Source organism: Eretmochelys imbricata, chromosome 15 (assembly GCF_965152235.1).
Source record: "Eretmochelys imbricata isolate rEreImb1 chromosome 15, rEreImb1.hap1, whole genome shotgun sequence".
Taxonomy (NCBI): domain Eukaryota; kingdom Metazoa; phylum Chordata; order Testudines; family Cheloniidae; genus Eretmochelys; species Eretmochelys imbricata.
The window spans coordinates 24,639,965-24,665,945 of record NC_135586.1 but is presented as its reverse complement, the minus strand read 5'-3'; the positions used below and the strand labels follow the sequence as shown (position 1 = coordinate 24,665,945).

The window sequence follows — 25,981 nt, the reverse complement described above, 5'->3', positions numbered from 1 at the left end:
CTAGAGAGCAAGAGACAGAAGGTTAAAGTGAAAGCCTAGAGACCTCTTTGTTTGTTCTCCATGTTTGCCTTTGTGATCCCAAGCCCTGGCCTTGCAGCTGCCTGCGCACTCCATCTGCTGGCAGAGCTAGCCTTGAATCCTAAAGTCAGAGGGCAGTGGGAGGGAGCTTTTCAAGTGACTCATTGGTTTGAAAAAATATTTATTTGTCCTGATGAGGCAGCTTCCCAGAAAGAGGAGAACTTTAAATGTAGCCCATTCAAGTTTTGTTGACTGGGAGTTGAAGGTGGGGGAGAAAATGTCTCCTCCCCCCACCCCCACCCCCAGTATTTTGGCTTTTATTCCACAGGTTTGCATAGCGGGGCAGGGAAGGACAGAAGAAATAGGACAAGAAGCTTCAGCATCTTGAAGCAGATAGCACCATGGAGCGGTCTTCGGCAATCGGCTAAATCACATACCACAGGAAAGCCTAAGAACTACTCCACTTCGTGCCAGCCTCTCTCAAGCCCTGCCAAAGGAAAGAGAGGCCAAAGATTGCCACTGATTCCCTTTGAGTGCCAAGCGTAAGAACGAGCGAAGAGTTTGCAAACGGAAAACAAATGACCTGTTTCGAGGAAGTTCCAGGGAAATCACGAAGCATGATTAAAATGCCTTGGCATCACCAGGCCCAGCTGCTGGTCAGAAGTCCTCGGGGAGAAGTGACAGCCAGGCATGGCAGCTGCGCTCCTGGGAGAGCGTCAAACTCACTCAGCCCCTTCCAGTAAAAGACCCAAATGCTCGCCCGCCTGTTTCCCTGCAGTTTTGCTCACGCAGCCTGAGAAAGGCAAGAGGTGACAATTCTGACCCCACTGAAGTCAATGAGAGCTTTGCCATTGACTTCAATGGAGCCAGGGGTCCACCAAACAAGTCCATCAGTGCTAGCAGCCCAGGGTTTTGACCCCACTGCCTGCCTGCCATTCATCGGGATGCGTTCTGAGCGTAGCAGCTCACACAACAGATCTGCACAGCCGGGCCTGGTGTTCTCATAAGGAGGGTTTGGAACAATTCCCTCCCCACCACACACAGCTGCTCTGCAGCCTCATGGTTGCAGTAGCCTCTGCTTGGGTAGCTGCCCCCTTCTGCAAAGCTATGGCTGCATCGGCTACCCAGTGCAGCCACCCTCCCCAGATGCATTTTCCCCATCGTCTGATGAACTGATAGAGTCGCCAAGAGAGGTTAGGAGCCATGACTTGATCACGAGATTTCCCCATCTATATTCTTACGATGGATGATCTCCTAAAGAATACGGGGGTTAATGAAGCCACCACCTGCTGCTTGGTTTATGCTGCAACTGAGCCCAGAGCTCTGATGCCAAGAACACCAGCCTGCAGCTGCAAAGACCCAGTCTGGCCTGAGAAGGGGAAGGACGAGAAAAGACCGAGCACAGTCTCCCAAGCAGGATCTCAGTAGCTGGCAGTGATGTGCTAAGGGAACTCGGAATTAACGTCTGGCGTCAAACCGGCAGCCACGTAAGTGACCAGCAAGAAACGGACTGATTCTTAAGCAAAGGCTGAGCAAACGTGGTGTGGGAAATTGGACATCCTTTGAAGTGGTTGCCCAAGGCAGGGGTTTGCCTGTAGGAAAGGGTCCTTAGTGCAGGTTTCACTGTAATTTAACAGCTTCATGCCTGAAAAACATCCCATGGTGCAGAGAACAGAATGTTCTGGCTGGTGCCACATTACCTCTGCACTGGGTGTGGGTGGTGAATGGGGTCTTGGAAAACTATTTCCTGGGCAGCTCACCTGAACGCAACTGTGACCCATTATGAACCACTCCTATTTCCTCTCACCTTTCGGCTGGCATGGCAGGGGGCTGACTACTGTAAGAAACACCCCAGGGATGACTCCAGACTACGAGGGACAAAGGGTTCCAAATGTTGCCAGCTAACGAAACCTGTCTGAACAGATGCATCATCGCTTGAGTCTGTTAAAGCCTGGCTTTTAATGCGCTCTCCCCCCCAATCTTTAAAGACAGCACAGTGGGTAATTAAAAAGCGCAACCCCAATTGGGGGAAACAGCCACCTTTCACGTGTTATTTCAGCTTGTTGCTGGAACTGCAGGACAACACGAGTAGTTAGCAGGCTTCTGAGTTACCCAAGAGATTGACAGCGCGATGGAGGTTTGGAGGGACTCTTCCTCCTCTGCAGAACACACACATGGTGTCAGCAGGCTCTACCCCAGCTGGAGCAGCTAATAGCGACTCTGAGCGGTTGCACCTCCAGCAGGGAGAAAGCCTACAATGCAAAAGCAACAGCTCCTCTAATTAACCCCTCTTCTTTAACTAGTGGGACAGGACTGAAGAGCATTTGGCATAAGCTATTCCTGGCCTGAAAGGGAAAAACAAACTGGTGCTTTGCCAAAGGAAAGCAAGCTTAGCTATGGCTAAGGACTGTCTGTGTTTAAGCAAAATACCTTCCCTGGATTCCCCCGACAAGACTGCTCCCTTAGCCTTACAGGAATGCAGTGGAATGGAAATTCAGCTGGGAGAAGTTCAGCACAATTCAGCCTGGCCCAGAAATGCCCCTTGCTGGATTTGTGCTGCTCCCAGAGCGAGTGGCTCTCTGACAGCAGACAGAACACAGCAGGTCGCAAGTCAAACCTTCCTGAGGGCCGCCTATGCAGTCACACGTCTGACTTGGAGTTACGGGATTGGCAAAATCGCTGCCTTGGGAAAACTCTCGGTAGACAAGAGCTGGACCATACGGGCTGGCTGCTCCCTCTGATGAAAGGCAGAGGGCTAAGAGGCTGAACGTTCTAATGAAACATACGTGGGACTTGAAGTCCAGCTCCCGAGCTTGGTTCTGCTGCCGATTCTCTGTACGACCTTGGGCAAGTCAGAACCTCCCTGCCTCGGTTTCTCTGAGAGTGTAAAGTCACTGGTTAACTCACTGGGGTGTTGTCAGGTTTGAACGATCGATGTCTGCCCAAGGCTTCACAGACACAGAGCCTGATTCTGATCTAACTGCACTGGCTTTATTATCCCAGTGTAACTGCTGACTTAGGTGGAGCGATTTCTGATTTATACGTGCTGAAGTGAGACTGGAATCAGGACCCAGACCGCCCTCAGGATGGTCACTGTAATCAATGACTGCAGCAGAGCTGGAGCTAGTCAGAGCTGCAGCCAGCAGATGGCTTTCCTGGGGCAACAAGGGAACATAAATGGGGGGCACTGAGCATGTGGGAGGTGGCCAGTGTGGAGGATGGAGCAGCAGGAACGCAGCGCTTGGGAGCTTACAATAAAGGCCCCTTCAAACATAACCCATCTGCAGCTGCAGGCTGTTACGTCAAGTGTCCTAAAGTGCGAATCTAGACAAATATCATACCACATGCTGGAGAGCTCTTCTGTGGTATGTGACTAAAGGAGAAACTGAGATGTTAAAAAAGAATCAGAGACACTCTGACAAAATGGGATCACATCACAGATCTGAGGCTGTTTGTCATGTACTAAACGTATAAACAAATGGCTGATCAAGAAACTTGGTTTTACTGCAGTTTTATAAATATGCATGACTCTTCATATTCAGAGCAGAGCAATGCAATGCAAAACAACAATATGCTTTTTCAAAGTCAGCACTTGCAAGGCTGCTAACACTCAGATATACTTCTGGTACCATGGGTGAGTTGTGCTTTCAAAGAGACCCTGATTGTCTTCAGGCAGGGCCATACTTCCATGCTGTGTTCTTTAGGGCAGGAACTGTTTTCTCCATTGTGTGCATGCACAGCACAATAAAGGAAAACCGGGGCTTCTAGCTGTAATCACGAAAACAACAATAGAACAACAACGTGACACTCTACTTCTCTACTGGCACCACCCACATCCAAGTTTGGGACAAGCTAAAAGGGCTGCGTAAAATAAAGCAACCTGAACCTTTGTCCAACTTGAACGGAACTGGAATCTGCCTTAAGTTCTGAGTAAGTCTGGTTAAACTGACCCCAAGATTGTTGATCTTCAGGACAGGCCAAAAGGGCCATCTATTTTTATCTGAGTGTACCAGTGATGAACGGCTGCAAGACCCAGGGTCCCACTGGGTTTCATGGGCTGGAGAGATTGAAGTCAGGTCAAGCTGAATTGTGTCAATGTCTGTAAATTGTACTGTACGTGTGTCTTGCACTTTGGACGGCCCACCCTGACAAAAATGAAACCATCATGCATGGACGATGCTACAGTCATGCACGGAATCTTCCAGTGTCATTAACCAGGCCTGATCCTTGCATTTCCCTTAATTTTACTTTAAATTATTAACCCTTGCATCATTCCAGGTGCAATACTTGCCGTTTTGATGGCCTGGGAGACACACAATATACTTAAAAAGGCTAACAATACAGGGTTTTTAAGAAGGGTTTTTTGGTGCATCTTTGCAATTGCTTGCTTCAGTTGCATGTGGAAGTAACTATGAGGAAGGCCAAAGGTATTCCTGACATGGAGAAAACCAGGACAGACTGGAAGTCTCCAAAGAACCTCTCCAGATAAGGCTTGAGATGAGCTGAGCCCAGCGACCTTGTCTAGTTCAAAGTATGTATTTCCCTTTTCATATGCAGTGTGTCTATTCCAATGGCTCCCCATACCAAACCAAACCTTTAGATCGGCTCCTCTTGGGCATATTCTGGCTTGCACCTGGGTCCTTTTTCCAAGGTTCAGTCTCATCCAAGTTATCAGACTGCCTGGTACAGCTAACACCATTTGGAGTTTTTCTAAAAAACCTTTGTGGTTCGCCAGTCATTGCTACCTACAGCCCAGCAGCCATTCAAGCTACTGCAAGGAATTCAGCTTCCAAAACACACTGCAGTGCACGCACTGGTAGCAGCCAGGGTGTCATCACAGAATCTACCACTGCTTTCCACTACCACCATATTGCCTGCACAACCAGGGCCCAGTGCTCAAGCCGTTATCCAGCCCGTACGTCACACTTCCCAACACCTAATTCCCATTGCCTATGGTCGGCCACTTCTCAGTCCACTCACTTTTCCCGAAAGGTCTCCTTCTCCTGTTCGCTCCACATGTTCATCACCTGCCGGTCCTTATACACCTTCATGGGGTCATCCATCAGGCCGTTCATGTTGATGAATTTAATGCGCTGCTGGTCAGCATCGTATAGCATGGGGGGGATGACGGCTAGCTGGCGCATCTGCTTCTCCAGGTTCTTTGGGAAAGAAAGCAAAGGGGACGGTTCTCATCAGCACCACAGAGCCCAGGGGAGAATCAGAGGGGACAGATGTTCATAGGGAAAGGACAGGTTGTGGGACCAGGAGACTTTAAAGGCAAGTACTAGACAGCTTTATTGCTGGAGTAACCCTAAATTTAATATTGAAAGAAGCTGTCACCCTCAGCAGGGAAATAGTTAATCTTCCCTTTGGAAATAAAAGGCTCTTGAGACACATTGTAAAAATGTTTGACCCAAGGAAACCAACTCCCGTGCTCAAAGCTAGAGACAGGCAAAATCAGGGCTCCCCGGGGGTTTGCAAACCCTTGTCAGTCAGTCTGGGTTTTGTAAAAATCATACAAAGAGTGGCTCAAAACTCAACCGCACAGTTTGGATGTAAGCAGGAGGGGGTCCAGTTTTGCATATATCTTGGTCTGAATGTTATTTTGCAAAGGGGGGGACTGAAGGGGTCGGGAGGTGGAAAAGATGGGTCTGGAGCCAGTCTCATTCCATGGGAACCTTTCGTTTTTATGAAAACTTTCCTAACACCCTCCTCCATTTCCCTTCTGCTCTCAGTGTGGTTTGAAACTCAAACGACAGCGTCTTCGAAGCACTGGAGACAATAACTGAATGGACTTCTCCACACAACGCTCGAGCCGTATACCCTGTATTTGCTACGAAGTGGGTCTAATTGCCACTCGGTAACCACACAGGCTAGAGTCAGGTTCATGTCTGACATTCACCCAAAGGCCACTTTGTCCGTTCACGGCACAACTCAGCCACCATTTCTTATTGCCACGTTAGATGCTGAAACAAACGGCAGATTCTCCGCTTTGCCACCGAAAGTGACAGCCTCTTGCTGTGCCGTAATCCCTTTTTTCCCTTACTGTTAAACACTTTGGGGCAGATTCTGACACCCTTACTCTAAATTTATTAACGGCAACAAAATTCATGAGCAGTCCCTATTGACGTCAGTGGAGCTCTTCATGGTGTCAAACACGGACCCAGCATGAGTAAAGATCTCAGAATCTGGCACTCGCTGATTAAGGACTGGGGAAGCTCTGGAGTGGCATGTTCTGACCTTGATTTGTAACCAGGTGTCAGTACTTCAGAGAACGCTGAACTGCTAAGACTCCAGAGGGTTGTAAACCTAGCCAGAGTCTCTTACTCTGCAAAGAGTCTTGATGCTTCACTATCAAATTCAGGCACAAACTCCACATCCTAACACAGGAGATGATGGGAGTTAGTGCCGGTCCAAAGAACAGGAGTTACAGCTGTCTGGCATAGCTCTCCGACGGATACAAAGCTGCTTCCTCTTAGCTTCCCACATCCTCAAACTCCACAGCAACACCTCTGACTCCGGCAACGCCTTTGATGACATTCAAAATGCTTACAGCTCTCAAGGATGTTCTTTTAATGAGAGGTAAGCGCCAGTTCTCACTTAGTGAGCGGGTTGGCCAGGACAAACATAGGCTGGCCAACAACATTTAACGAGCAGAGCCATGACGTGTAACGACATAATTAGCACCAGTTCAGCTCACGATGGACCAGCCCCAAAAGAGCAGCGTTGAATCAGATCTCTGATCTGTTGGGTGCTGGTCTTGGGCAACATCTAAGGCTCTATCTTCGGCCAAGTCGACACTAAAACGTTAGGTGAACCCAGCGACCTTGCTCAGGGCTGTGAAAACTTCACACCCCTGAGTGAGGCAGTGAAGCCGACCTAACCCCTGGTGCAGCCTGCGCTAGGTTGATGGAAGAATTCTTCACTGGCCTAGCTACTGCCTCTTGGGGAGATGGATTAAGGGCAGCAAACCCCTCCCATCGCCGTAGGGAACGTTGACACGGAAGCTCTGCAGCTGTGCCGCTGTCCCAGTTTCAGCATAGACGTAGGCCAAGCTTGGCGGATATGGCATAACGCACATTCCAGCTGTTTGCTCCATCTCACTCCTCTGTAGGAACGTTCTCCACAACGGAGCACCAGCGATGGCCCTTGGCTGTGGGCCCACTCGCCGAGTACTTTAGTTCCTGGAGGAGATCAGTGCCAGGAAGCGCATCAGGCCCCCTTTGTGAAGAACAAATGGAAGCATGGTGCCTATCTGTCCCTGAGAACTAAGCTCATGGGTCAGCCTCTAACTTGGTCAAAGCAAACTCCCTCCCAGCCAAGGGCACAGCAAGTACATGCAGGAAACATCTCCACTATTGCTGGGCAGCAGTTGCTGTCTCTTCCCAAGCACGAACCCATTCTCGACAGCTTGCGATCAGAGCCAGCCAAGCGGAACCCTCGCGAAACCAGATCCAGGAGAAGCCAATGTCACTGGGACAGCCTGCGACGAACAGAGCACTCAAGAGAGTCAATCCGACTGGCTGATGTACAAACCATTCGTCCGATAGGAATCCCCTGCAGGAAACCGCATCTCCCGTTAAAATATTATGCATAAACCTGTGCTGTTGTGGGAATCTGTTCCCCCACCCCCGATTTCAGTTTAAAAGAGTAACCGGTTTGTAGGAACAATGACCGGCTGGAGTTGATGGCCTGAGACACATTTGAGTGCAAAAAATGCCCTGCCACCTTGACTGTTATTTCATTACGTGAATTCCTCTTAAAGATCCTGCTGCTTCCTAGCAACGAGGATGGGGAGTGAGATGAGGTCAGCCCTGATGGGTGCTCCAGTGGGATGCTGCTTGCTTGCACAGATTCTGCTCACACTCCCAAGCCCCGCTCAGGGTTCTGTCAGGGAATCACATCCTGCGTATGACAGTGTTTACTAAACACAGCCGGCCTGACATTAGTTGAATGCAGCACCAGCTCCACCGTCAGGGTCTGTTGTGACTGCACTGAGTTCCTCAGAGGGAAGGGGGAATGGGGTGGGTGGGAAAAAAAAAAAGGAAGGAAAAACGGCGACCTGGTCTCACCTCTTGTTCCGAGAGCCCATCGATAATTTCTGACACCTCGTGTTCGCTGCGTGCGGCCGACATGGAGAGACCGCTGCCCCTCTGTCCTACCCTGCTGGGAAATGGCAGTGAAACACTGAAAAACGTATGCCCTGTCTTGTACTTGGCACCGCGCCTCGATCATTTCCCGGGACTCCTCGCATTCGAAAGGTGGCGCAGTCAAAACAGGGAACAGAGCCTGCCCTGGAGGCGAGAGGGAAGACCTCGCACACATGGCCTACAATTAAAGAAAACCAAACCAAACCCATGTCCTTCCCTGCGTCTACCTGGAGACTTAGTGTGCGGCAAGCCAGGGTGCAAATCTGGAGTGCACTAGCCAGCTGCACACTCAGCAGCAGTGTGTCAAAGGAATTTCCAGTGCGCAGGAGCAGCGTCCACCTGGCGACTTAGGGCCAGGCAGGATATTGGGCTGTACATTCACACCCTGGCTTGCCACACACTGCATCTCCATGTAGATAAACCTTTAGATTAACTCAAGAAATATTTACAATCCATATGACTTTCCACCATAGTTTTGCATTTCATTCATCCTGAACACTGCAATAAATCAGTCACTGTTTCACTTCTGCTTCTGCTCAGCTCCAGGTCATCTTGCCCACTGCGGTTGAGATTGGGCTGCAAATGCTGCAGGGAAATGCTTAGACCCAGACACAGAAAGCTTTTCATTAACCATTTTTTTTTAAAAGCATGAAAAACCTGGCTGTTAATATTAGATTTTTTTTTAACGCTTTTCTTTTTAAGCAGCTAAGCCGTAAACATGGGGTCTCAACTCCCGGACAGAGCCTACACTCTTTTATTTAACTACACACATCTTTTTAAAAGCTAAAAGACAAAGAAGCTGTAGGGTGGGACTTTTACAACTCTGCTCGCACTGAGGTCAATGGTAAAACTCCCACTGAATATGGCGCCACGCTAAACAGTCTGGGTCCTGACTTGCTAAGGCTTCTTAAGCCGACAACCGGCTGGTTTCAGCAAAACAGGGCTGAGGTCAGGACCCCTCTCAGTGAGGGGCGATCGACTTTAGCAGCACCTTCTCCTCTTGCTCTGGAACAGCCTGACCTTCGAGGCGCTTCTGAAGATGAGGTGAGTTGAGGAGAAGTAAATGAGCTGTGGGGATGGGAGAGGTGGTGGACAATGCTGATCACGTGAATGGAGCGAGTGAGCAAGACCTTTAACAATCTTTTCTACCAGTTCTGCAAATGCTTGGCCTCTGTGCACATACCTAGATCAAAGCCTAGATAAATTTTTAACTATCTACATGACTAAATAATTAGACTGCGTCTTCCCACCTTGATTTGAGCCTCCTAATATGGGACCAGGTATACCCTCTCCCAGTCAGATGTTCAGAGTGATGAACTAACCCCATGTGTCATGATGTGGCCAGCCAGGAAATTAACAACACAGGAAAAATGGAGATCTGGATTCTTGAAATTCCTCCTCCTCTGTAGACAGTATGAGCTATGCTGATCCCCCTTGGGGAGAAAGAACCCGAGTTATTTGTTCATGGGGCTCTGTGGTTTGTGCATCTAACAGTTATTCCATTGCAGGAGGAGGGGGCTTGTTTCCCCGGGACCCACCCCCCACCATTTTAGACCATATTTGAACCCCAGCCCCCTATAGGCAAAGGAGAAAGGCTGCCTAGCCTCTTCCTACCGCTTCTCCTCTAACCTCTGCATGCGCTCCTGGAGTTCCCGCTGCTTCCGGATCTCTGGGAACTGCTTCTCATAGTACTCCCGCACTTTGCTCTCCTTGGCACGGCGCCGGGGGTTATTTTCAATGCGCTCCACTTTCTTTTCCCAGGCTTCCATCAGCTGGTCATAGCGCTGGCAAAACTTCTGTTCCTGAAAGGGCAAGTGAGAGGGGGAAGATCAGAAAACAGCCCCAGACAGAGCAGCTCCTCAAGCCCTTCCCTCGATGGCTTGTCGGGCTGAAGAGCAGCCAAGCCGCAGAGAACAGTAGCAGGGTTTGTTAGGTAAGTTGCACAGGGCTGGGGACCAGAAAGAACAAGGAAGCTCAAATCAAGTGTTCTGAACAGAGGAGATTTTGTTCTTAGAGTTGGAAAACTTCCACGATGTCCTTGTCCTAAAGGTCCCTTTCTGAGTGGGACTTTGCTTTTCCGAAGCACTGAGTATCTCCAAACACTTTACACACATCCATCCATTAATCAAAGCCAGTCTCCCCCCCACCCCCACCCCAACGAGGCAGATACGGTTCTGCTAAGAGATGGGATAAGATACACATAAGGAAACTGAGGCGCCCAGAGAAGACAAAGGCCACAACGCGGGAGTAGAAGGCCCCCCATGTCCCTGATCTAATCACTGGATGACATTTCCTCCTGCAGACTGTTACTCTCATTCACTGTCTTCATCAGCAGAGTTTAAGAACATGTGGTTACAAGGACAACACACGCACTTTGGGTAGGTCTACACTGCAATCAGAGGTGTCCTTGCAGCTTAAGGAGGCAGACCCACGTTAGCTTCCCTCTAGCCAGCAAGGCTACAAGTATCAGGGAAGACGTGGCAGCACAAGCTGTCCAAGTGCACCAGGAGTTCATGGCACTGCGTGTCCGCTGCTGTCTGTAGCTGGGCAAGTGCGGATACAGCTAGCACAGGCAGGCCTGCCCGAGCGACAACCACACACCTCCGACTGCAGCGCAAACGTGTCCTAACTACCGCCGCTGGAACTAGTCCTTCCAACCAGAACAGTGGAGCAAGGGCCCCGTTCTCCTCTTTGTTTCACTCTGGACAGGGCCAGATAAGCACCTAAGGTAGGTAGGTAGGCAGATGTACTTGCACCGGGTGTGCAAAAAACAGAAGCTCCTTTGAAAATCTAGCCCAAGATCGACACCGGCTGTCGGGTGGGCGCTAACGCCTCCCACTGAAGGCTCTGGAATCTGCAAACCCATAACATGGCTGGAGTTTGTTCCAGAACAGTAAGGAAAAAATTAACCAAGACATGCATTTCACAATCCCAACCGCATTACCATCACCATCACTATCCGCATTAAAGTGGAGCCTACAGCCCCAAATGAGATTCAAGCCCTATTGGGCAGGCACTGTTAAAACACCTCCATCCCCCCCACCCCCCACAAAGGCTATTGAAATCCCTTTGCATCAGCCCCACGAGAGGTGGTCCCAGCCCTGAAGAGCCTGCAACCTAAACAGACAAGACACACAAGGGGCACGAGGAAAACAGAGAGATGAGATTTCAACTGCATTACAGTCAAGGCCTGAAGCATTTTGTTTCAGAAAAGAATCGCCAAAACCATAAGTACCTCCAAGTAATTCCCAGGTGGAGAAGAGCAGCACTTGAGTCAACACAGCAGGATTAATGAAACTTCAGGGCCAAAGCTGCTGCAAACAGAGTCTCCGGGGGATAAGGAGCAGAATATGGCTGGTTTCTCCCGTGGATAAGTTAGAGCATCTCAAAAAATATCCCTATATTACCAAAACTCATCAATACTCAAAGTCCTGCTATTGCCACAAAGATTTTACGGTGATTTTTCTTCAGTCTTCTATGCCCTGGTGCATCTCAATCAGAAAGGATGAGAAAAAAGAGAAAAAAAACCAAACAAACAAAAATATACCAGAGAGGAAAAAAAACAATCCATAAGAGCTGTTCCTGAGGGAACGGAGTCAACCTTTTGCATCCCGACATGAAAGAGCAAACTAGAAGTGTCAGCACTAGGTGCTGGCAGGCTTCCATGCCCTGTGGAAGTCAGTCAGTCTCAGTCTCTCTCTCTCACACACACACACACACTTACTTTTGAGAATTGGAGGCCATTTCTTTGGAAGCCCAACCTGAAACACTGAGGGGAAATTGGATTCTCGTGATGGCTGGTGGTTTTTCTTTAATAATTAGCGCACTCAACTCCTGTACAACGCTTTCAGCCTTCAAAGCCCTTCACCAATGTCAACTGAGGTTTTGGTGAATTCAAGCGCTGCCTACGAGCACAGAGCCCTGGATTCTTGGAGCCACGCATGCGGTGCAAACTCTAGCCACAAACGACCCATGGAGAATTCCCCTGGCTGACAGAAACACCCTACTGGCATAAAGCTGGACACGACTCCTTCCCCAGCACCCCACCCAGAAGAGGGGATGTGGTGGGAGAGGGAGGGGCATTGTGGAACAGAGCTCAACCAATTCTTCAGTAGAGGTAGTGATAAGTTAGAGGCAACAGGGAGGTGGAATTCGGGCACAGGGGAAAATTGAGTCCAGGCGTGTTCAGCGTGTCAGTGCAGACATCCCAACCCAGCCTCACACCGTACCCCAAACCTGACATGGGGGACCAGCCTGCCCCAGAGCTCCACCAATTCTTCCATGCACATTCCCCATCAACCCACGCAGGACATCCTAAGCATACAACTAAATCCAACCAATAGTAGGGATACAGAGTGATTCTACAAGCAGGGATTCTGTGCATTCTGCTTCCTGTCCACTCCCAGCAAGGTCTCATTTGATGGCAGGGTGGGTTTCCCAAAAGACACAATGGAAGCCCGACTGCTTAGGACATTTATATACTCAACCAGATAGCAGGCTTGATCGGAGAACAGACCAACAGGAGAAGTTCTCCTCCAGCAGGAGTGGGGAATCATAGAGGCTGGATATGGAAGAGACATACTATATTCTCGCCTCCAATGTACTATTTTTCCTTACTTTATATTCGCACCTGTGCTCTGCGCTGCCCAGTGTTAAATGACTCAAGCAATAACTGGTAGGTCTTTTACATCTCTAATGTCTAAGAGACATTTGGAAAAACTTCCTGTCAGAGTGGTTTTAAGCAGTGGAATAAATTGCCTAGGGAGGTTGTGGAATCTCCATCATTGGGGATTTTTAAGAGGAGGTTGGACAAACACTTGTCAGGGTGGTCTAGATAATACTTAGTCCTGCCTTGAGTGCAGGGGACTGGCCTAGATGACTTCTTGAGGTCCCTTCCAGTTCTATTATTTGTTTCTTCCCTTTAGGGATATAAAGTTTAATGGGGTAGACAGAACCCTAGGAAATGCAGAAAACATAGTTCATCCCATTCCCTACTGGCTCTGGTCATTTTACAGTATGTACATACACACACTTCCATCAGTATGCAGGAAGGTTTGCCTGAATAGCTTCCATTGCTGCTCAGCCCATACAGTTCTGTTCCTTCCCATTGGTGTAATTTAAAAGACTGTCCTTCTCTGGACACTAAAAATACCCTGTTAGCAACACTAAAGCGCCTAACCAGGAAACCAAGGTAAGAGCGAAGGCGTTCAGGCCTGTTACCACACCTTCGGAGCAGCCAGAGAAGCTAACAGTGAAACAGAACAGTCCAAGTGCAAGGAGGGGGGCGGGGCGCTGATTGACTAACATGGCTCTGCAGGCCAGATTCTGCTCCAAGTTACACTGGTGGAAACTCAGAACAACTCCATGCAACTTCCTTCTGGCACAGCCATCCCCCTGCCCATAGGGGCCCACCACCACCATATCCAAGCACCTCCCAAGTATTATGGTTTTACCCTCATAACGAACGCTAAAGTTTCACTCCGATTAAAAGGTACCCCCTCCCTCCATGGGAATAATACTCTCTTGCATGCTAAAGCCTAAGTCACACCTTTAAGGCAGCACCCTGAAAAGGGACCGTGTGTAAGCAGCGCCCCCCAGAGGGCACTGGGCCTCAGACACAATTTATTCCCTTCTGCCCTCTTGCTCTGGGTGGGAGGCAGTAACTTACTGCAGCTTATTCCCACTGTTATGCCTGGCCAGCCCGTTCCCTGCAGAAAGACCTAAGTGAGGAGCAGCGGCTGGCGCTGCACACTAGACCCACACCCAAGATTCAGGGAGGTCGTACTTGGCCACACAGTGGGTGGAGCCGTCCATATTTGGCTGGGGAAGGCAAGAATGCAGCCCAGCCATAACCGAGCACTCCCCCAGCTAACCAGACAGGCCCTTCCAATGGTCACGCTTTCATCCTTCATGCTGGGGTTCAAAGCAAACTCAGGTCCAAATGAAGGCAACCGGGTTTGCCAGTGGGGATTTTCAGGTTTCATTCTGAGTGACACTCACCCACTCTAGGCCAAAAATCAGGAAGTGAAAGCAGATGCCACTTTACCAAAATTCAATAGCCAACCCCAATCCCCCCACCTCTTGCGTCACGGAGTTCTCTAGTTTGGAAAGAGCTTATCAGCAACTGATTTCTTCATCAGTCATGCTCCGGGTCACGGCATCCAACACATCGCAAATCCAGATTTCAAAGAAATACAACCTCCTCTCCATCAGCTGTGCCCCACTGAGGGGGGAAGGTCTGCAGCTGTTAACTTCCCCACAGGTCTTACTCTCATCCAGTAACTTTCTCCTTCGAAAGACGCCTGACTGAAAGCTTTTGATGTGAGTGGGAATCTCTCCATTGACTTCACTGCGTTGTGGATCAGGCCCAAAATCTTGAGTGGGTTGCCATTTGCCATGCAGATGGATCATGTCATTTATACTGGACACGTCCAACTCCGGCGTCCGTTGTACAGCAGTTTCAAAGCAGGGGAGAGCAGCCACGTCATCCAGAGACGAACCCGGGCTCTTTTCCTATGGCCCCACTCCCCACTTGCGTTGGTTATTGTCAGAAATGGCACCTCGGTGCTGTGAATGCGTGCTCACTATGTAACCCGAGTCATACTGACGCACCAGCCTTGCTCTGAAGAGTCTGCGTCCCTCGCGATAGGTAATCCTGATCTGGTGTAAGCGAGTCCATCTCCTACTGGAGGCAACAGGAGCTGTGCCTGCTTACCCCAAGGCCAAACTTGGCCTGATGTGACCTGCTTTGCTCCTCACATCATCAGTAATATTTCAGTTCCAGCACCTTGTCTGCCAGCAATGATGGTGGGAAGCAGAAAGGACGCACAGCTCGTGTCTAGAAACTGGGTTGGGCGTGCGACACTGACAAGTTCGAAACTGCATGAAGTGACTTGAAAACTCAACGATTGGGACCCCAGAACCTGTTCACCTAATTCAGACAGCTGGCTCCCCAGGGCAGGACTCTGCCATTTGATGTGTCCGGCTACAATGACTCACGGCATGGCTGCAGCTGGCCCAGGCCAGCTGACTTGGGCTCACGGGGCGAAGAATGCTGCCTAGATGTTGTGGCTGGGGTCCGGGTTCTGGGACCCTTCCCCCCTCATGGGGGCCCAGAGTTCGGGTGTCTACACAGCAGTTTTACAGCCCCGAAGCCCGAGCCAGCCGACCTAGGCCAGCCCCGGGTGTTTCACTGTTGTGCAGATGTACGCTAAAAGCCCAGGCCCAAATACAGTGCTCTAAAACTAATACACTAATAACTCAACAGGGGAGTTTGCCACTTCCCTGACCCGGATAACTGCACTTATTTTGGGAAGCAGGAGGGCGGCTACCGCACTAACCGAGACTCTTCCCACTTGCCCAGAGCGGGACCGAAGCGGCAGCTCCCCAGGCAGGATCTAGCTCTCAGAACGAGCGAGTGCCACCAGGGCCCAGCTGTGCCAGGTGTCAGGCCCAGGGAAATGAAAGGGGATCCAAGCCCTAACGCCCAATTGACTGGGCTGCAGATTCCGCTGTTTCAGCGTCTCTGTGTTCAGTGCTTTGAAACATTCAGCTTTTCATTTGGCACAAAAAATGACTTGGCCAGCATTGCCCCTTCCCCGCCCCACCCATCAGCTCATCTCGGAGCGGTACGTTTCAGCCTGATTTCCAAACCCGTTACCTCGCAGCCTGAGAGCAGGCGAGCTGCCCCATTGCGGCTGAGCGGTAGCATCTCCCACGTGGCTGGGAGCACGGAAGCCAACGATGCTCAGCTAAACCAGAGCCTCCTTTGTATCCCCCTAAAGTCCTTTCCCCACAAAATTCAGGAGAAGAGTTGCCATTCACTCTTGCCACAGAGACAGTGATTCTCAGACCTCACTGATGCAGGAACCAAATTAGTCATCACCATGACTCAAAAGAGCCACCGTAGTGTGAATTCATTGTTTCATTTATTATTGTGAATGTATATAATTTGCAGCCTACCAGAGAGCTGCTGCTCACCCCCATCCTCCCCAGTGGCTGCACTGCCCACGGTGGCAGTCAAACTCCCGAGCCTCGCTCCTGGAGCACTGCACAAAGGCCTCCTCCACCTCTGCTCTGACTTCACCTTCTCAGTCCCCAAGCTGCCCAAGGCCTTGTCTGCAGTGGGGATCTGCCTCCCTTGCAAACAGCGGTGGCTAGATGCCACACTGATGCATCAATGCAAAGCCCTGACGGAGACAGGCAAAGCTGTGGTTTGCACCGATTCAGCCGACAGCTGCTTCAAGCAGGCGAAGCTGCTTGACCTGCCTGCACTGGTGCAGCTAGCCCAGTGCCTGTCCACTGAATGCTGAAACCCCCAGGGCATGTTCAAGCCCAAAACCCTCCTCCTCCCAGACCAGTGGAATCACCGCCCTCTCTTTATGGATGTAGTGACCATCTGCTCTAACAGGCCTTTGGTCATTGGTCTTTTAAGCTGCAGCAGTTTATTCCAGTGCTCTCTAGCATTGTCTCTGGCTGGCCTCTTCGAAAGGTGGAATCAGTTGTACATCTGTCAGTGACTTTCAGAGGGATCTGGGCAGCTAGGACCTTTTGAAAAGCTCAGCTTAAAAACACAAAACCCAGTGGACCAGATAGTGTCCCTGGATGTGAGCACGGGGCTCCCATCCACACCCAGGGCAGAAACTGGCCCATAGCACAAGCCAGACCAAATTCAGTAGTCCTCTGTATTTACAGTTATTGCCAAAGCTTTACAGTCCACATCATTTTCCCTCCCAAGAGTCACTTATCGGAGAACATGGATCCGTGGGATGTGTCCATGGGGGAGGGAAAGGAACACAGAGTTACAGACAGAAAGCTATTGATGTTTCTATATAATCCCACAGCAAAATCACTTGCTCTCAAGCTGCCAAGTTTCAGGCCAAGTGGATTTTTATGCTCCAGTTCTTATGCTGCTTTAAATGCAGTATTCAGGAGAGCTCTCGTCTGATGTTCAGTGCTTTCTTTTGATCTGTTACGCTGAGTGAATCTATGAAAGGAGTGACCATGTGTAAAATGAGAGAGGGGTGGAGGCCATATAATCCAAACGACGACCTGCAAAGTTAGCAAGAATCTGAAAGATGACAGCATTCCCTTTTCAGAGCAGGGGCTCAGCTGCAATGTGAGGCAGTAATGAAGGGGAGCATGGTTTGTTAGGTTAAATCACAGGTCGGCATTCCTCGGGGGTAGCGCTAATATAAAACCCAGCTGGGCCATTTGCCTTTGGAAAGAAGTAAATCTGAACTGCATTTGATAATCAACTTCTTCCCATACCTTTGCATTTAATGCAGATCAGATTTACTCCTTGTGAAAGGAGTACTTCAAGCATATTAGTCATTTAAAGTAATGGAATAATACGACAATAAAACCCTGTATCTGTTTTGTCTTTAGAGCACCAGATTTTATTCAGACAAATAAAAGCCCAAGTAAATTTTCTGGGGCTAGCAAAAAATTGACCCTGAAGTTCAAGGGGGAACAACAGTAATCAGCTCTTTGTATAGCCCTTGGCAATATCCAACATTTCTTGGGATGTCAGGAAGTATCATTAATATACCTGTTCCACAGATGTATCAGATTTTCTGGCTCCTACTCCCATTGTCAAACCACACTTTCTCTCAGAATGCTGCACAATTAGGATAGGATGCTGTCCCAGGGTGGCTGGCCCTGTAAGAGGAGCTGGGCCCAGCCTCACCTGTGACACATCAGCTCCTGCCCAGCCGAGACAGATCTGCCAGGGATCAGGGTATTATAAAAGCCAGCTTGTAGGCCAGCTGGGGAGAGAGCTGCCGGGAGCAGGCAGGCGCTGGCAGGGAATCCTAGTTCAAGGGGGGGGGAGAGCTACAGGAAGCAGGCTGGCTCCTGTGGGAGGCCCTGGAGAAGGGTATGGCTCTATGGCATGTGGCTTGCAGAGTGGAAACCTGTAAGGAATAGACAGGCCCTTGCAGACGGCCCCAGGTTAGGGGAAAGGGACTAGTTTTCTGTAGAAGAAATAAAGAATAAAGGGCCTGAACCAGACTCTGGACATGGCTTCACTCCTTCCTGGGCTGAGGGGACAGGCCAGCAGCCTGCAATGCCAACCCACATAATGCAGGGCACAATGGCTCAACACACCCCTTGCATCTGCCACAATGTGGCCTCTCCGTTTTCCGGGGGCCATCACGTCTCATGCAGACTGGCAGGTTTGCCGCGGGCATACACATTCTGCACGGCTACCCAAGCCCTGCTGTGTGGTGCTGGGAGCGTCTTCAAGCACGACCACCTGCTTTTCCAAATCTAAAAAGGAAGCCAGCCCTTCCGAAGCCGAGAAATACAAACATGCCGTCGCTGGGTTGTCGGGGACACGGTCCCGCGGCCAGACCCCGTCAGTCCGTCACATCCCACCTTTCGAAGGGGACAGTCCCAGCTGGTCAAACTGGCACATCGCTCTCTGAAATAGGCAAAGCCTCTGGATCCCAGGCTGCAGTCTGGGAAGTGGGACGGTCCCCGGGATCCCTTGCTTCCCACCACACACTATTGGTTGCGAGGAAGTGATAAAGGCAAGACATGTTCAGCTGACTGCAGGTCCCAGCTTGAGGCCAGCAAAGATGCTGTTCAGGAGTCCATCTGCAGAGAGCAGACATATTCTGTTCTCCGGTTTCCCTGTCCCCGCTGCCCTTTTCCTCTGTTTCTCCCCTTCCTTCTCCTACTGTCTTCACAGAGGTGGCGGGATTCTTCCCGGCCACGCTGAAGCACAGCCAGCATGTGCTCTGCTTCTGACCCCACCCATGCTGCTAACAGAGGCGTTCTCCGTGATGGTGCCCCCACGGGGCTGGTGTAGCACAGACACTCCTCTCCAGCAGCCTCAGCATGGAGCAGGAACCCCACAAAATAGAGCCCAGCATTGGGACTTTCCTGCCCCCCTAGGGACGGGTAGGAATTTTTTGGTTTCAAGATCAGCTCACCCGGGAGCTGAGGGAAAGGGGAGAACTGGAGCAAAAACCAAAAGCCTGTCTAACCAGCCCAGTGACTTCTCCCGTCATGGGCAAGAAGCGGCAGGTAATCTGAACAGACCCCGGCAGCACAGAGGTTTCCCAGCTGCTCCTCTCCTAGTGAGGCCACCTGGGCCAGACAGCAAATAAACAAACAACTCAAAATAAGCAGGCAAATGAGGACATGCTCCAAGGTTCCTTCTGCTGCCAAAAAGTCTGCCACGTTTTCCTGCTTTTACAGCTCCGTGTTTGGGAAAAGGCTAAAAACAGCCCGTGAAGTTTCGCGAGCAGTGGCCTGCATGCTGGGATGCAGCTGGCTGCTGCTGCTGTGTGCCAGTCTGTGGTTTCCCTGGAGAAAGGGCAAGGCTCCGAGTCTCACAATTTAGGAAGGCAAAGGCTTCCTTTTCCGAAAAACAAACAGGATTATGCAGGACACTTGGAACCTGTGACCCCCACCCAGCTGATGCTCCATGAGGGCTGCCCAGAAAACATTCATTCCGCCTCATGAAAAATGTCGCGGTTACTAAAAGAGTTTTTGTTCACACTGGAGGGAAATGGAGACTTTTCCGAATCAGGGAATTGAATACGGGTCTTCTGCACCCCATGTGAGTGCTCTAGCCACCAAACTAGAGTCAAATCTCCCCGCTGTTCCACTTTGTACAAAGAATCAGCCATTCATACCAAACAGAATACTCCAAAACAGAATCTGAACCTGGGTCTTCCCTCTTCCAGGTGAGCACCCTAGCCACTGGGCTATTTTGGCCATTCTCTTTCTTTTAAGCACACACACCCACCCTGGACCTGATCCACCTTCGCACAGAAATTTTCATCAGAACAGAGATGTTGCCACACACAGTTTTGACTTTGACAAATTGGCATTTTCCCACAAAAAAGAAGTCTGTCAAAAAATTCCTGACCCACTCTAGGCTACCTTACTTCTCCCGTAACCTCCAGTCTCCTCTGTGCGATACACAAACGCACACCCTGCACCGCTAGTGGCCATTACAAACCCCAATGCACTGGCTCAGGGGTTCTCACATGACCCCCTTCTGACAACGAAAATTACTACACGGCCCCAGGAGGGAGGACCGAAGTCTGAGCCTGCCTGAGCCCTGCCACCCTCGGGTGGGGAGCAAAGCCGAAGGCCAAGGGCTTCAGCCCCAGGCGGGGGGCCTGTAACCTGAGCCCTCCCACCTAGGGCTGAAGCCGTGGGGCTTCAGCTTTGGCCCTGGGTAGTGGAGCTCGGGCTTCGTCCCCGGGCCCCAGCAATCTAACGCGAGACTTAGATTGAGAACCGCTGCACTCGTCTGTTGTGCAAGAGCGTGTGTGGGAGGGAGCTTACGCTGGCTGTGTCTACACTACCAGCACTGCAGTAACACAGCAGCTAGGCTGCTGTCACATAGGAGATTCCTACAGCAACAGAAGGGCTGCTCCCAACGCTGTAGTAAATTCACCTCCTGAGCAATATACCTCGGTTGACCTACAGTCCAGGTGTAGACCAGGCCTGAGAGGCAAAACAACCGGCCCACAGTCACCCAGCAGGTCAGTGGGAGAGCCAGGAATAGAACCCAGGTCAGCTGAGGCCCAGTCCAGGGCTCCATCCACTAGGCCACACTGCTGATATCCTGATGACACAGTTCAGTCACTAACAAAACAGACCAGATTAAAACCAGGGTCTGAGTGGTAAATAATGTACCCCTTTACCAGTCCCCTGAGCCATCCAATCCCTGGCTGCACCAGGCAAACGCAATCAGTATCTAATGTAGAACTATGTCCAATCATGCAATTTGTCTAACGGTGATATATTAAAAGGTGCATGTGAATGGGAGAGAGAGAGATGAATGGAAACATTCCAGAATAGACAAGTGCTTTTCATTTCTTTTTTTAAAGAGCGTCTGCTCTATGAAATAGACAGCTAGATGTGCCCATTTTGCAAAGAGAAACAGCAAAGGCATTCACTTTGTAACTTCAGCAACAGTATACCGCCTATTCTACAAAAATGGGCCATATGCTGCCCCCTAAATTGAAAAATCCCCATTCAAGGGCACGGAACATTTCGGGTGGCAGAAATTTACTGATTCTTCATAGTAGGCAATTTTTCTGCAAGACACATTTTGGGTCCCATGCAATTGCAGTCAAATGAAACTGCCCCTCCACCTCCTCACTACTTACAACAGAGCAAACTATTCAAGATTTAGTACAATGGAGGGTATCACACATAGTACCAGAAACAACCCTGCTTAGTTCCTCTGTGCTTCCAACAAAACCACATGCTGCTTTGCAAATGCTCTATTTTGAGGAAGAAAATATTGATGTTCTTCTCTCAAACGCAAAAACCATCAGTTATTCCAGGCAGTGTATTTGGGGAAGGAGGGTTACGAAGCAAAAAGCCAAATGACTTAAAGGTGAATTCCAACCCACAGGAGAACTGCACTATCCCTTTGGAATGCACATCCCGGGGCATCACAAAAGGTTTTTTAAAAACACAGAAAAGAAAAAGCACGCGCCCTTATTCACTGGCAGTAACAGCCATGCTCTGATCGCTGGCTCTGATACATCTCCAGGAACAGCCCCTCCAAGTGTGGCTTTTACAGTCACAGCTTTAATACCACTTCCCCGATGTGCATTATTCAAAGCTTTCCTAACTATCCCTCCCAGGTTCATGCAAACTTCCACTCCCACAGAACTTAACAAAACCGGCTAACCCTTCCACATCAGAAGCTAAATCCGACATTTCAGGCTTCCCCACAGAGGGCAGCTCAGTAGTGTCTATATCGAAGTCTGAGTTTCTAAATAGTCTAACGCGAAAGTCCATTGCAACATATAGCTGACACGGAAAAAAAATACATGCCTCACCTGTGAGACTAATAATTATTTAGATTCTTAAAACAAAAATTGTTTACAATCTGATTTGTGCTTCCCAATCTGGGCTGTTTGTTTACTTTTGGCATTTCACCTAGTTTGGACAATGGATAATAGACTGGTCAGTTTCACTTTTGTTTCTAGGTTTCACTTTCCAGTGACCATGGAGCAGCAGAATGGGGTCCTTCAGTTACTTTCCAGAGGCAATGTTGTATAAAATCTGAAGTTTAGGTTTATAACCATCTGACCAGGTCCCTTCAAAATCTCACCATAAAACCCATGTCTTTTCCATTACGTAACGAAGAGTAACTTCCATGAAAAGTGTTTGCAGTTCACTCTTAGACAGCTTTTCTTGCAACAGAATTGGACGGAGCTGTTTTGTTTTGTTTTAAACCACAAATTCCTAAAACGTAATTCTGTGGTCAGCTGGAAAGAGTGAGATTAATCGTCATACAATTTGTCTGCTGTGGAGTCAACATAAGCTTCACTCTTCTCTCAGGACCCGATTACTTACACTGAGTAGAAATGTACTCCACAAACAGTCCCATTGAAATCAACAACGGACTCCACTATGCATAAAGCAAGAGGCTATTCGCCTTTCCTGTGAATGGGGATATTTGTGGAGTAAGCTGCTGCCGAACCGTAGAATCAGGCCCTGGGTTAGTTGCATACAAGTTACTTTTATAATGGAGGCTGCTACAGCATGGAAGACAGAGGATCCTACAAGAAGGAAAAAAAGCAACAGCTAACATGCTAAATACCAACCTGTCTGTGCTGGGATCCCTCCTTTTGTTTTCTACGTACAAGAGCTAAACATGGAGTCTTCTTTGCATCTGTTATGCACATATAAAATAAGACGTAGGAACTGCACTTACCCACTGTTTACGAGCATGATTTCTCCTCTTAAAGTACAAAATTAACTTCTTCCGCATTGCCTGGTTTCTACAGTGGCGAAAAGGGGGGAAAAATATAACAGACCGTTAAAATGCAAAGTCCTGCACACCCCTTCTGTTTTCAACACCCCGCAACAATTTCTACCTTCCCGTTGAAATGATGCAGTCTCAGAGCGATGGATGTGGTACCTACAATAGCAGGGCACGCGCGGCCTTTAATATCACCCTGGAGCAACACTGAGCCGGCCCCTGCAGTTCTGCTACACAGGCCAAAGTCTTTCTGAACGCTCCTTTGATCAGCTGCATTGTTTGCCTTGCAGTGCGCACTTCACCTGGGGTTAGTCCGGTCGTCCCAGCGCCTGACCCTACCACCGTTTACACGTGCGTAACTTTACTCACTGATGTGTTTCCAGGATCAGGGCCACAGGTTCTAACTAACTTCACTAGCTCCCTTACCCCTGCTGACCTCTGCGACTAAACGTACCGCTCGCTACCGCAAGTAGTCCCGCAGATGCCAAGTGCGCTACGTTATGCCAATAGCACCAGTCCCGGGAGCAAGCACTAGCCAGCATAGTGCCTGGTGGAGAACCAGACCCTTCATTTCCCAAGTGACGAACGAAAGACAGCCACGCAACAGTAATGGCGTATTGATGCCTACGCTCCCCGCCCCCACGGTCCTGCCTCAAAGCATTAACTACACAGCACCCCTATGGTGCAATGAAATGTTAAGACGCGGTTTACAGCTGGGAAAAAAAGACAAACAGAGGTGAGAGTAGGAAAAAAAATACAGTAGCGCTCTATGGAAGCTATGCCGCAATTACAGGGCAATGGGATGTTTCTGCTACAATGCTCAGAAACGAAGGAGAGCAATGCTGACGTTTAAATCGCCAGGTTCGGCTTCGGCGGGACTGAGTCGGCAGCTGATGCCTCTCTTAGGTCCCAGCTCAGAAAGGTACTTAAGCATGTGCCCAACTTTCAGCATGTGAATAACCCATTTATTTCACTGATTAACGTTAGGCATGAGCCGAAGCACCTAGCTGCATCAGGGCCTGAGAGCTGGGGTTACTGCTGGCTGCAGACAGAGACAGTGCTGCAACTTTCCACATTGCGGAAGTTTTCTTTACTCTAGGCTTGATTTGCTCTTTCTGGAACGCTGCAGTCCTGCAGAGACAGAGGGGGCTGCCGGAGACGTATGGATGTAATTATAGCTCAGTGCAACCTCTCTACACAGAGAGGTAAAGTGACTTTCCTAGGGTCATACAGCAAGCCAGTGACACAGCTGGGATTAGAACCCTCAAGAGTTCCTTGTTTCCAGCCCAGGACTCAAACCAACAGGACCACACTGCCTCTTCACTTACCTCTCAAAGAGAGCTTTAGGACAGCCACCTTCCAAGCCTAGGGAAGGCAGAGCTGCCTGGAACGCATGCCTGACTAGCCAGCACACACACAGTGGGCTCGATTTCCTACCTACAGGATCCAAATGATCGGAAGTGGCAGGTCTGAAGTGATGCTTTCAAGGGAATCCTGGGTGCAAGGAAATCTCCCACCCCTTTTACTCCCTGGGAACCCTGTCCTGTAAAGGAGCAAGCAAATCAAATGAGTGAGCTCAGCATCTTGCGGGAGCTACTGAGCACCATGCAGGATCAGGACCTCAGCAGCAGCTATAAGGGATAAAAAGTAACCCATGTGGATAAAACCAATCCGCACTTTCAGCCAAACACATCTCAGCCCCCCCGCCCTTTTTTAAGAGGTCCAAAATACCATGTAGAAAAGAAAAAGTCCCCACCCCTAAGGATGGAGAGCTGAGGGGCTCGCATAAGCCTGTGAAATGTTGGCTGAACCCAAGTGCTGAACTGTTTCAAACACACATTCGCACTGCCAGTTGTTATTGCAATAGAAACTCTTAGCAAAGAACAAAGATCAGGTGCGAGTGTGTGTCTGCAAAGAAGCCTTTGATCCCAATGAAAGCAGAGCTGCAGGGTGTGTAATTACTATCAGGAGCCTAAAAAGAATCTTTCCCACCCACCCAGGAGTTCCCAAAATGAAATACACCCAGTGTTCTCCGACTGGCTCTCCCTCCCTCTTCCCCTCCCCATGTCCCTTGACTGGAAAAAAATACAAAACAGAGAAGCAGAGTGGATGGACTTCATTTTCAAAGAGATCCACAGAGCCTTGGGGACCCACGATACGCACTGTGCCCTCCCGCCCCTGCCGCCGCAATGACCGGCCATCATCTGGCCCTTCTGCAGGAGCTGCACTGTAGACACTGGATCCTTCTAAGCAGCATTTCTCCAAAACACAGGGAGCAGCCCAAGAGCTAGCCGGCCAGAAAAAGGGATGGATGGATGGATCATGGATGGATAAAAAAGGAGGAGGTCACCTTTATACAAAAAGTGTATAGAGTTGGATTTACTTTCTGGAGAAGAAGGGACGATGCTGACTGCCTTCTCTGTCCTCCAACAGCGCACAGGGTCCTAACAAGACACTTTCTACCCTTCGCCGTTCAGTCACCCACATTTGCTTTGGCTGCTTCTCAGTTCCTCTCCTGGCATTTATAGGTTTTCTCCCTAGACGGTAAGCTCTTTGGAGCAGGGGCTGTTCTTAAACCTGCCTGCAAAATGCTATCCAAATAATAATGGGACATGGGTCAAGGTCCTCCTCTTGTTCCCAGCAGCCTGTGACCATGCTTATCCTATTGTGCTCTGCTTTGATTACCCAGCAAGATGCACACAACTCTGACTTGATTCGTGGTCTGAGTAATAATGTTCTATTCTGTTTTCCCCTCTTATTTAGTTACCAGTGGTGTCAAAGGAATGCTGGATCCCAGAGCTCCGGTTAGGCCGCACCACATTGTCATTCTCTCTGACTTCACCTTGAACGCTTTGATGTAAAAATAGAATTGGATTTCCAAGGTAGCGCTTGCAAGTGGCATCTGCAACCTCCTTGTTCAAATAGGAAACAGTAGCTAACTGCCTGAATTAGAGTCAAGCATCCCCAGCTTGAGCCTTCTGAAAGTAAAACACTCAGCCTGAAACCACCATGCACATCCAATTATGGGCAGCGATAACGTTAACAGAATTAATACCGATGTCAA

General features: G+C 49.6%; 1 protein-coding gene across 1 annotated transcript in view; it reads right to left on the bottom strand.

Moving 5' to 3' along the window:
* The window catches only part of NCOR2 (nuclear receptor corepressor 2), a 284,712-nt gene that overhangs the window by 128,426 nt on the left and 130,305 nt on the right, over positions 1-25,981 (bottom strand). Inside the window, exons 8-11 of the mRNA XM_077835004.1 lie at positions 22,870-22,936; positions 9,798-9,970; positions 8,091-8,184; positions 4,999-5,177 (exon numbers count right to left, since the gene is read on the bottom strand). Of these exons, the coding sequence (XP_077691130.1) occupies positions 4,999-5,177; positions 8,091-8,184; positions 9,798-9,970; positions 22,870-22,936 (513 nt within the window). The remainder of the gene's footprint in view (positions 1-4,998; positions 5,178-8,090; positions 8,185-9,797; positions 9,971-22,869; positions 22,937-25,981) is intronic.